The 12,257-nt window shown below is 52.3% G+C and overlaps 3 protein-coding genes across 3 annotated transcripts; all 3 read left to right on the top strand.

Moving 5' to 3' along the window:
- Window positions 1–535: 535 nt before the first annotated feature.
- Window positions 536–2,233, top strand: YALI1_F39620g (uncharacterized protein; the record flags this gene model as incomplete). Its single annotated transcript, XM_506117.1, has 1 exon — window positions 536–2,233. One exon carries the CDS (start codon window positions 536–538, stop codon window positions 2,231–2,233), a length of 1,698 nt encoding a protein of 565 aa, XP_506117.1.
- Window positions 2,234–2,979: 746 nt separating this feature from the next.
- Window positions 2,980–4,314, top strand: YALI1_F39645g (uncharacterized protein; the record flags this gene model as incomplete). The annotated part of the gene is made up of 2 exons (XM_506118.3): window positions 2,980–3,006; window positions 3,175–4,314. The coding sequence occupies 2 exons, from the start codon at window positions 2,980–2,982 to the stop codon at window positions 4,312–4,314; spliced, it is 1,167 nt and encodes a 388-aa protein (XP_506118.1).
- Window positions 4,315–5,011: 697 nt separating this feature from the next.
- On the top strand, window positions 5,012–11,604 carry YALI1_F39665g (uncharacterized protein; the record flags this gene model as incomplete). The annotated part of the gene is made up of 6 exons (XM_506119.4): window positions 5,012–5,417; window positions 5,470–5,497; window positions 5,784–5,848; window positions 6,212–6,335; window positions 6,633–6,640; window positions 6,701–11,604. The coding sequence occupies 6 exons, from the start codon at window positions 5,012–5,014 to the stop codon at window positions 11,602–11,604; spliced, it is 5,535 nt and encodes a 1,844-aa protein (XP_506119.2).
- Between the last annotated feature and the right edge of the window lie 653 nt (window positions 11,605–12,257).

Here is a 12,257-nt window from a genome sequence, read left to right on the forward strand (position 1 = left end):
GAAACTTTCTGGAGCAAACTGCAGGACGGATGTCCGGATCGCGCTATGGAGCTACAGTAGCAGTTACAGGCAACTAGTGGGTATACGTAATCACGAGAAAGCAGGCTCAATCGATCCAATTGGGGTACATAGAAGCAACCAGCACTTCTTGACGGTCACTTCCCACCAAAAATGTTGCCGTAAACCACCCAGTTCTTCCGCCAACAACCGCTCACACATTTACCATGTGATTTTGGCAGGCTTAAACTTTGAGTGGGGATCATGTAGGCCGTCAAGGTGATCAGTCAGGCGTGCCCGTGACTGCTGAACCAGCCGAGCCGGAGATTTTTCTAGGATGAATCACACATGACTACAAATCTCCTGACTCAATTAGGCGGACAAACACAATTTTCCGAACTGCGGTTCCCCCCAAACTCGACAAAGAAGGACCGTGCCTGGAGAAAGCCGAGTCGGAAAACTCTAAGGAAGTGTTTGACTCCAAGCCCTATTTAACACGAGCGGTTGCTGATTCGGTCACTAAAAAACAAGTGCAAAAATGCTTCGAACACGATTCATCAACAGCGTCAACAGCGCACGAGCAATGTCTCGAAACATCAACACCCTGTCGCAATTCCCTTACCCCACCCTTCAGCAAGAGGAGAGCTTCTTCAAGAGCCAGGTCGAGGACATTGAAAAGTGGTGGGCCTCTCCTAGATATGAGGGCATCAAGCGACCCTACACCGCCGAGAAGGTGGCCATCCACCGAGGTACTCTCCCCCAGACCTACGCATCTTCCGTCCAGGCCGAGAAGCTCTTCAACATCTTCACCGAGCGAGGCAAGCAGGGTCTTCCTGTCCACACAACCGGTTCTGTCGACCCCGTCCAGATGACACAGAGCGCACCTCATCAGGAGGTGGTTTACATTTCCGGCTGGGCCTGTTCGTCCCTGTTGACTACCACCAACGAGGTGTCACCTGATTTCGGAGACTACCCTTACGACACCGTTCCCAACCAGGTTGATCGAATCTTCCGAGCCCAGGGTCTTCACGACAAGAAGGCGTGGCACGAGTGGATGTCTCTGTCCCACGAGGAGCGAGTCAAGCGAGACCAGGAGGGCAAGGGCCGAATCGATTACCTGCGACCCATCATTGCCGACGCTGACACCGGCCACGGCGGTCTGTCTGCCGTTATGAAGCTGGCCAAGCTTTTTGCCGAGCGAGGCGCTGCTGCCATCCATCTCGAGGACCAGCTGCACGGCGGTAAGAAGTGCGGTCACCTTGCTGGCAAGGTCATTGTGCCCACCGGCTCTCACATTTCCCGACTCAATGCCACCCGAATGCAATGGGACATCATGGGCTGCTCCAACCTGGTGATTGCCCGAACCGATTCCGAGTCTGCCAAGCTGCTTTCTTCTGCTGCCGATCCCTCCGACCACGAGTACATCCTCGGTGTCGTCAAGCCCATCAAGCCCCTGGCCGAGGTCCTCCTCACCGCCGAGGCCAACGGCGCCACTGCCGATATGGTCAACAAGCTCGAGCTCGAGTGGACCAAGGAGGCCGAGATGATGACCTACGACGAGGCCGTGCAGCGAGCCCTGACCGAGGCCGGCAAGTCCGACAAGATCGAGGAGTACCTGACCAAGGCCAAGGGCAAGTCCAACTTTGAGGCCCGACAGATTGCCGACGAGCTGGCCGGCAAGCACATTTTCTTCGACTGGGACGCTCCCAAGACCCGGGAGGGCCACTACCATGTCCAGTGCGGCATTGAGCCTGCCATCAAGCGAGCTCTGGCCTTTGCTCCTTACGCCGATCTCATCTGGCTCGAGACCAAGACCCCCGACCTTGCCCAGGCCCAGGCCTTTGCCAAGCGAATCCGAGAGAAGTTCCCCGGCAAGTGGCTGGTGTACAACCTGTCACCTTCCTTCAACTGGTCTGCCCATGGCTACTCCGACGAGCAGCTGAAGTCGTTTGTGTGGGACCTGGCCAAGTCTGGCTTTGTCATGCAGCTCATCTCTCTGGCCGGCCTGCACTCCAACGCCGTCGCCACCCATGAGCTCTCCACCCGATTCAAGACCGAGGGAATGAAGGCATACGTGGACCTTGTCCAGCGAAAGGAGAAGGAGCTTGGATGTGACGTCCTGACCCACCAGAAGTGGTCCGGTGCCAACTACCTGGACTCCATCATCTCCACTGTCCAGTCCGGATCTTCCGGCACCTCTTCCACCGGTGGCGACTCCACCGAGAACCAGTTTTAAGCATGGTACGATGTGTAACTAGCTAACTGGATGAAAGAACGGCAAACTGAACTTCCAAAGGAAGTGTTTGTCCATGTAATTAACGATGACTTATTAAAGAACTGTGCGATAATTGTAACCTAGAATCGCTCGTAGTAATGTAATAATGTGGTATATCAATCCATAATTATGTACAGTACAGTACAGTACAGTACCCGTACTTGTACCATGTATGTGCTGTATATACGAGTATAATGTATTACAAGTACATACTGTACTCGTAGTAGTACTACAAATCATTTCTTCAGTAGGAATAAAGCATTGTCGCCAGCAGTCAGTCATCAGCAAACATAGCCGACATAGTTGTGCCGGGTAGGTTAAATAGACTGATTAATAAATGATTCACCACAACAACAACCAAAGAGCCAAATACTGTACACCATATTGTACCCACACATCGTGATCGTACGTGAAAATGCACTCAGAAACATGATTAGTAAGCTAACTTTATCACACGACCATGGTGATTGTGGTTAATTGGCGTGATATAGTATTTGGGTCGAAAACAAAGGGAGGACATACAACTCAATTTGATCCGTTTGGTATTCTCCTGAGTCTTTATTTTTCGAATCAATTTTTTTGATCTTTCATCTCCATTGGTTACAGGAACTCTCTCTCCTCTCACTCTTCAGTTCCATGTCCCAAACTCCTCGAATCAAATAAAGTTGTCTCAAAATTTCACCTCTTGAAACCTGGTTTCAACAACAATGATTCGAAGACTGGCTCTTGGAAGGGTGAGTATGGAAGGGACAATGTGGATCCGGCAGAAGAAACAAGTCATCAAGAGGTGGATTTAAGCATGCCAAACAGATAACAATACTCTTGCTCCAACAATCAAGTGCCTTACGACAGGCCATCGGCTTGTTCATGTTCGTTACGCTCAAGTTCACTAACTAACCCAGTCTCTACGGCCCAGCCTGTTCCCAGCACTACACAGCCAGCCCTTCCAGCGTCGATTCAATTCGTCGATTCCCCAGAAGGCCGAAGCTGCCCTGGACACCGTCGAGCGCGACATCGAGAAGACCGCAGATGCTGCTTCTAACCTGACCGAAAAGGTGCTGGACAAGGTGGCTCCCATCCAAACCCATATCCAGCAGTTCCCCGACCACGTTTCCACGCACGCCCCCGACACCATCGGCTACTTCCAGTCGCTTGACATCACCGGCTCTCTGTGGTCTCTTTGGCCCTCGGACATCTACCTCAATCTGCTCGAGCACGTGCACGTGTACACTGGCTTGCCATGGTGGGCTGCCATTGCTTCCACCACTGTCATTGTGCGAGTTCTGCTGTTCCCTCTGTTTGTCCAGGCTGCCAACGAGCAGGGCAAGATGTCTGAGGTCAAGCCCGAGCTCAACGTGATTGACGAGAAGCTCAAGTCGGCTGCCAACATGACTGAGATGCAGATGGTTGCCCACGAAAAGAAGAAGATTCTCAAGAAGTACGGAATCTCCCAGATGAAGCTGTTCTACCCCATGGCTATGTTCCCTCTCACCATTGGTATTTTCCTTGGTATTCGACGAATGTGCGAGATTGGCGGAGTGCAGGGTCTGTCCACGGAGGGTGTGCTGTGGTTCCAGAACCTGGCTGCCCCGGATCCCTACCTGGGTCTGCAGGTCATCACTGCCGCCATGTACATGGCATCCATCCGACTCGGATCTGAGACTGGCACCAACAACCTCTCTCCCGGCATGAAGAAGATTCTGCAGTGGGCTCCCTGGATCTCTGTGCCCTTCCTGATGAAGATGCCCGCCGCCCTGCTGCTACATTTCTTCGTCAACGGTATCCTTATGCTGATCCAGGGAGTGGCTCTGCGAAACCCCTTCTTTCGAAAGAAGTTGGGCATTCACGAGATAGTTCCCCTTCCCGCGGCTGCTCCTGGCGCCTCCGGCAAGACCGACTCCGTTCGAGATACGATTCGAAACGCCATCGACAAGCGAAAGCGAGATGCTGCCATGCAGAAGAAGGAGGACGATAAGAACGCCGAGCTCTCCAAGCTTGCTGCCAAGCGAGCCGAGGGTGTTGTTCTCAAGCGACGAAAGTAGCCGTATGTATATAGTTAGTATGATGTTTAGTTTAGCAAGCGGAAAAAGTGGTGCTCGCAAGTGTTTAAGCTGATTAGTCGGAGGACTTTAGACATGGGCGCACTTAAAAACACTCAGCCAGGCTTGTCGCGTCAAAAAAAGCAATTACAAGTATGTACTGTAGCGGTAGCAGTGCCTGACATTGTGCCTGAATAATAGATATAGATGTATAACCAACCAATTATATTGAGCGGCAACAACAACTTCGGTGTGATCTCTCCAACCATGTGTCTTCATCGGTTTTACTTTGTACTTCGTACATACCCCACGCTCGTCGGAGAAAAAAGACGATTACGGATATGCACTGCTAAATTGAGACATGGAAGAGAGAGCAGTACTTACTGTACAGGCCTCGGACAAGTACAAGCCAAGCAGCCGTTGAATTATAGCATGCGGGCAACACAGAGCGCATCTCATCCCCCAATAGAGACGGACATTTATTACACCACTTAACCGCGCCCAACGGCCCAAAAGTGCTTTTTCGTTCGTATTAGTTGGTCACCCCTCCTACAGAGCAGTCCCAAAACCACACCATAGAAGCGTATCTGTACGGCCCATAAGGAAAAGGGTGCATGAGACAATTTCAGTTTTAAACACCACCTTACAGACCCTGAATATACCCCCTGATAGGTTAGCCAAGCCTAGCAATCGACACGCCATGGGATGGGGAAAGAAATCGTCGTCATCGGCGGTCCCTAAGCCGCCTGCACAACCGCCCAAATCACCAGCCAAACCGCCGTCTTCTTCAGCATCGCAGCCTAGCTCCCGTGATCCGGCCATAGTTCCACGCGCAGACTGCAAGAAGAACTATTACTACCAGCAGATGTTGCATCGCCAGCTGAATGATGATGGTAGCACCGACAACCTGGCCACGCGCAACAGCTTTTCGTCGTCCGAGAACAAGACAATCCGAGAAGACATTCGCATGGGAGATCAGGAGGTGCTGCGTGACATCCGCGAGCTCAAGAGCGCTGGAAGCAACGTCCGCAGATCGCGATCGCCCCAGTTGCGGCCGCCTAGCGTCCACCAACGGCTTCCCTCGGACGATTCCATGTCCAATTCGAGTGAGTACAGTTATCGCGACACAAGACCCACACTAATGACAAGCTAACACAGCCGACTACTATGTGGAACCTCTAAACAGGTGAGTGGATTCACAAGCGCAGCGCAAGGACGTATTCGTTACGTCACTAGAGGACCAGGTGCATAGCCCGATGGCGGCCAGTCTCAGACCTAATTTCCGCAGTTTTCCGATCCACTGAAATATTCTGGTCCACAAATATTTGTCCGAATATTTAGACCGGAACAAGGCGCGTTTTTTGTGTTTCTGGTTCGGTACCACGCTACTGTTGGTGCGCACATTGCAATGTACTCTCACGAGCTACCTATGCTGTAGTCTCCTTTTTTAGCGCCCCCCCCCACTAACCCAGTCCTCTGCCTTCCATATCCACGTCAGACACGTCTCTGACAGCTTCCACGGCATTTTCCCGTGACCGTGAGTATAACAACGTTGCTACAGCAAGGGCCTCAACTATTACGCTCGTACACCCCTGACGATACAGACGCTCGATGAGAGAGATGTTACTACGCTATTTGAGTTTAAGGGGTAAGCGATTTGGGCTTCCATTTGGACTCTGATTTGGAACTCCCGATCCTGATTCTTAGCTCTTAGCTCTTGTGACGTGTGAGGGAAAAAAAAAGCAACGACACCGTTTTTTTGCTTCTCGTACATCTGCCCCTGCAATGTCCACTTGTGGCACCCCTCGCTGTCTCTCCAACCGTCGCGTATAATATCGAGCTCAGTTATCGAGGCTACTAAGCAGCCTTCGTTAACCCCTTGAAGATCCTAACCCAATAGACCCGTCAGTGGTGAACTCAAAAGCTGCGGTGGCCAGTGTGAAATCCGCTAAATCGGATATCAGCATGAGAAGTACATCGAAATCCGTGGAGCGAAATCCATTCACCGGAGTGATTACTACCAAGTGAGTATGAGTGGAGGAAGTGGTTAACGAATGGCCCTGGGAACGGTCAGTGCTATGTGTGGTGTTCTCCTTTTACCCCTGGTTTACGATGCACGGTCCTTTTATGAGAAAACGCGTTAAGCTTTCGCCAGCCGTCTCACAATCTGCAGTCCCAAGAAAGACGACACATGAGTCTCGCGAAAGCGCACGACACGACACCATACACAAAAACAACCACACACACACACAAAAAGTCCACACCAGACAAGCACACAGACACCACAACATAAACCACACAAATCAGCCTGCTAACTCCAGACACGACAGTATGTATCCTCACACTGCCCCAAACGATGGGATGAAAAAGACAGCTCCAGCTAACACAGTGGAACACGAAGGTTGGCTCAACAACTCGCTAACGCCAGGCGCACAATGGCGCTTGTCCCGAGGAGTGGTAAGAAATGGTCAACTGCTGGTATACAAGCCGCCGTCCGATCTATCCAACCGATTCCTCGACCCCGACGCCCCCCGAACACAACCCTCGTCGACACACACTGCCATTTCAGCACCGTTCAACGCCGCTCCAGTGTCCGATGGCATGCTGTCGCATGCCTCAGCTGAGCCTCATCCGTCACTCGAACTCGATTCCAGCGGCACTCGCATCATGGGAGGCACTGTGGAAGCTGTGTGCCACCAGCTTCTGTTTGGAGACGACGATCTGCTCGCGGAATCGATAGTCTACGTGCTGCCCCTATTCACAGATGTGGTTTATGCACTGGACAAGATGTGCGAGTACATAATTGGACCCGTCAGAGACAGCCGCTCGAGCTTGGCACGCTACCAAGAACGAGCCGTGGCCCGAGCTGCCATGGCTGTGCGAAAGATCCAAGACGACTTTTCAGGCATGCTGCTGGAAACATCCATCTGCTCGGCTTTGCTTAAACTCATTGACGGTATTGGTGCTCTGTCGGACCAGGTGAGCACCGATCTCAAGGTCAGCGTCTTCAAAAAACAGCGCCACATGGGCGATCTGCTTACCCCCAGTCGAGAGGGTACTCTGTGGTCAGTACAACCAAAACTACCAGAATCCGTCAACGAGCGGCTGCAATCATTTCTGGTGTTCACCGAGCAACAGAACCAGCTTGGTGCTATGCAATCGTCGTCTGCGTCGTCGTCGTCATCGCACTCTTCACAATTCGGCTCGTCGTCGAGCCCCCAGACGTTCCCACCCGACCTCTTCCTCGACACTAGCATTGATCTTCTCGCATCGCAGGTCTACTACTTTCACCTGCAGTTTTCAGGCGCATGGTCGCCTGCGTCAGACATGTCGCTGCTGTTTGGTGGTCGATGGAACTACTGGCGCCACAATCCGCTCATCTTCGACTCTCTGTCGGTCCACTTTTTAGGAGGAGTTCTGCTGGAGCACCTGTTTTCTGGCTCTGGCGCGGTGTCATCTGCCTACAGAGGCAAGCTACTCTCGCATTGGATCTCGCTTGGAAACGCCCTCAAGAACTGTGGCGACATGGTTGGCTGGCTAGGCATTGCGGGAGTTGTCTGCTCACCACCTGTACTGCGTCTACGAGACTCATGGGGCTTTGTGTCCACGGAAATCAAGGATTCTGTTACCAAGGAATGGGCCCCCGTGGTGTTTGACTTAGAGCGGCGTCTCAGAGTCACCGACATGTCGCGAAAGTCTACATATCACGTGCTTGCGCCCCAGGGCATTGGCCAGAGCTACCCCAAGGAGCGGGTGGTCCCATTTTTCGGCGACCTGTGTGTCCGATACGAAGATGGATCATCCTTCCGTCAGTGCGAGTCGCGTCTGAACCGTATCCGTACTGCATTTGAGCGGTGGCAGACGTACCTGGATCAGGTACCTCAGATCGACACCTTTGACTCTGCCGCCGAGCCCATCTCCGCACTCCAACGAATGCTGTACTACCTGTTGAACCGCCATTCACAGGGAAACATTCCCTTCCACGTGTCCAACAAGGAGCCCATCTCTGCGCTGCTGAAAATGTCGCTGCAGTGCGAACCGTCGTCCAGTGGGCGATACCTGCCCCACTTTTATAATCAGCAGCTTCCTCTGCTGATGGGCAGTTTTGTACCCACCGTGTTCACAGACGTGACTCCGTCGTATCGGCTCTTTTCCAAGACCGATCTGCTCACTTTTGCAGGATTTGGCTCCCCAACCAAGAGAAGTGGCACTGGCATTTCGTCACCTCTTCGGTCTCTGCCTTCTGGTACTTCTGGCACTGAGGTGGATCAGTTTGCCCGGCGGTATGTGAGCCAGTTCAGTACGCAGCATCCTCTGATTTGTTCCTTGCGAGACATCATGAATGTGGGCTCTAGCATGATCCAGGGCGATGACGTACTTCTCAAGGTGGTTTCTGAGGGCCCTGAGGGCTCAGATCCTACTGTCGTTGTCAAAGCTGCTTCTTTGGACCGGCTTATTGACATTCTGATCCTTGGTGTGGGACATTTTGCTCCTCGGGTCAAGATGGACATGGATCTATACACACTGACGTTTTTCGCGACATTCCGGTCCTTCTGCTCGCCCACCCAGTTGCTGGACGCGTTTCGACGACGGTTTGTGGGCGCCCAGTCTGGCTCCACGTCTCTTACAATGCCTAGAACTTTTGATCAAAAGTTCCCCGACTGGGATTCCACTCACATCCCCGAGAAGCAGCCCGACTACAGACTGATGGCCCAGATACAGATTGGCATTCTTGAGGCCTGCTTCCTGTGGGTGTCGCAGTACTTTATCGACTTTGTCAATGAGTACGCTGTCAGAGAGCTCTTTCTGGACTTTTTGGCCACTCTGGAGGTTGAGATCTCTCGATGGGGAAGTGTTGTGTTCAACAGTGAAGACATTGTTCTCTACCGAGAGTCTCTCGAGGGTCTGCACAAGAAGCTGCGAAAATTGTTCATCAAGAAGAGCTATCGGCCCGTGTCTGCCCCTCCCAAGATCCCTTACTTTGGTCCTTCATCCAAATACATCCAGATGCCCATCAATTGCGGTATCAGCGATGTTGAGTCTTGGATTTCTGAGGTGGATCTGATGGCTGCCCACATCTTTGCTCTGGTGCCTCTGAAGGACTGGATGTCTCTATACGAGACTCTGGAGGTACAGGGCGTGGAGCCATTGGGCTTCTTTGCATTCCGAACGCCCTCTATGGCCACCGAAGACGAGGTTATTGTGCAGAGCGTCTACACCTACTTTGAGACGCTTTTCCGTGACAAGCCCGAGGACCGGGTGCTTTTGAACCTCCCCTTTGCAGTACAGGAACTGTTGCGACTCCACAACAACTTTGTTAGCTACCTGACTGCCCAGTTGACGGACCTGTCCATTAGACCCGAAATTCGAGTGGCTCGAATGGAGACGTTGCTCAAGGGCATTGGCATTTGTCGTCGACGAATGAAGGCTGCTCGGGTGTTTGAAATGTCGCCCATGGCCGATCCCGAAGAGGGACCCCCTCCTCTGTCTCCCTCGGTTGCTCCTGCCATCCCCTCCTTTGTGGAGGTTGCTTTGGCGGCTGCAGCCATCCGACCCGAGTCCCGGCTCTTCACCGGCTCGTGGTTTGCTGCTGCCAAGGAGTGTGGTTCATCCACTGCCGACTCTCTGGAGTCCATCATACCGTACGTGGATGGCCAGCTCCAGAACAAGCCTCTGACTCCCTGTGTAGGCTGGCTGATTGAGCGAATGTTGGAGGCGTCGTGTCACGTGCCCAACATGTGTGTGGAAACTCCCAAGCTCATCAACTTTGACAAGCGGCGGTACGCCTACAATCTGGTGGGGAATGTGTGCGACATTAGACCCCTAGATGAACAGCAGGACATGAACTTGCCCGAACAGACCAAGCGAATGAGCTTTTTGATCAACCTGTCCAAGGCTTCGTTTGCAATTGACCGTAAGGTGACCAAGGAGCATGCCGCCCGCGAAGCCAAGGCCTATGGCAAGTCTAAGAACCGGGTTTTTACCCACTGTGTGGGTGCTGAGCTGGAGAAGATCAAGCGAGATGTTCGACAGCGAGAGGTTCTCGATCGAAAGCGCCAACACGCCGTTCGAGCGCCCACCTCGTCTTCCAACTCGGAAAAGCGAGGCAAGTCGCGTCTGGGAGGCTTTCTCAAGGCTGTGCGACCCATATCCATGGCTCTGGGCTCGTCTTGGACTCCTCCGCAATCCCAGGAGGCATCTGGAATCAATCCCCTGGATCTCCCCACCTTTTCGGTGGACAAGGTCAAGCCGTTCAGATCCATTCCTCTCGGTCACTCCGACATTTTCCCTGTGCATGCGCTGTCCAAGTCCATGTTCAAGATTGTGGACTCTTCGGGCGAGTACTCGTTCCAGGCTGCGTCTGAGGCCGACAGCGAGATTTGGCTCAAGGCGCTCACTCGGGCCAAGAACAGTGCTCCTCAGACGAGCCAGTCCACTCGACAGATGGGTCGGGTGTTTGGCGTGCCCGTTGCTGTTGTCTGCGAACGAGAGCAGGCTGCTATTCCTTACATTTGTGAGGTGTTACTTAACGAGATTGAGGCTCGAGGTCTGGACGAGGTTGGTCTGTATCGAATTTCCGGTTCTCTCAACAACGTCAATGCTCTCAAACAGGCCTTTGACAATGGTGAGCGTCCCGATATGAACGACGACCGATGGTATGATGTCAACACTCTGGCAGGCTGCTTTAAGCTGTATCTGCGAGAGATGCCCGAGCCGCTGCTTCCTCTGGAGCTGCTCCCTGACTTTGTGTCTTCCACCACAGGTCCACAGCCTGACCTGGCTGGCCTTCGAGCTGCTGCCGATCGAATGCCGGCACCCAACCTCAATTTGCTGCGACGTCTGGTGCAACATCTGTCTCTGGTGACCACGCACGGCGAGCAGAACCGAATGCATGCGGTAAACCTGGCCATTGTGTTCTCCATGTCCCTGTTGCCGCCCAATGCCTCGGCCAATGTTTCTACGGATCTCAGCAGTATGCAGACGGTTCTCAAGCTGCTCATTATCCACTGCGATGGAGTGTTTGGCAGCCTGGATGGAGGATCTACTACGGTTGTCGATGGTGCATCGACACCATCGTCTGGCCAGCTGGAGGCCCCCGACATGGCTTCGCTGACTCTGTCCGAGTCCAAGTCGACTTCAACGGTGGACTCTCTAGAGATGATGCAGGCGCCCACTTCTCGTCGACGACAGCCTGCGGGCCAAAACCCTAACAGACGATTTTCCGTGCTCAATGAGGGCACCAACTTTTCTGACCTGGCTCATCAGTTTGGGTCTCAGGAGAGTTTGCATTAAAAATATACACGTGTAGACACTAATGAATGATTTATTGATACAGATTTGGATCGTGTGTCTCAGACTCCCCGCGTTCTCGTGTATCGCGTAGTGTGAGACATTCAACGTGGATGCTCGTATTCATGGAGTGTATAATATTGCCGATTCTATAGAAAGAACGTACTTGTATATTATAGGTTGTGTGTGTTACATACTTGTACTTATACTGTATGTGCTGCTCATATACAATGTACAAGTACAAACTTGTTCCAAAATAATTCAGTCTGTAGCTACTGTACTTTTACCAGCTGTCTATAATGTTACAATCGTTGCTTCGTGTGCCATGAGGGGAAGCAACTGAAGGTATAGTCAATTCAGTGCAGACCTGAAACAATTAGCTACATGTACTCGTACTCGTAGACTTCGCCTGTTTCTCCACCACAACGTTACCGGAAGAATTTGACAGGGTATGTTCCGGGTTACAATTTTTGAACGTTCTCTGGGGTGGGACTGTTGGGGTTACATACGTCATTGTCTTGGAGAGGAATGTAGAGTGATGCGACGAGGGGCTGTAAGGTTCATAAGCGGATGTGTATATAGAAGCGCTTGTTGTATATAGTTACCGTGGTATATATAGTTACCGCTGAATGAGCCGTGTAGATTTCGTTTTCGCT

This window comes from Yarrowia lipolytica, chromosome 1F (genome assembly GCF_001761485.1).
Source record: "Yarrowia lipolytica chromosome 1F, complete sequence".
Lineage (NCBI taxonomy): Eukaryota > Fungi > Ascomycota > Dipodascomycetes > Dipodascales > Yarrowia > Yarrowia lipolytica.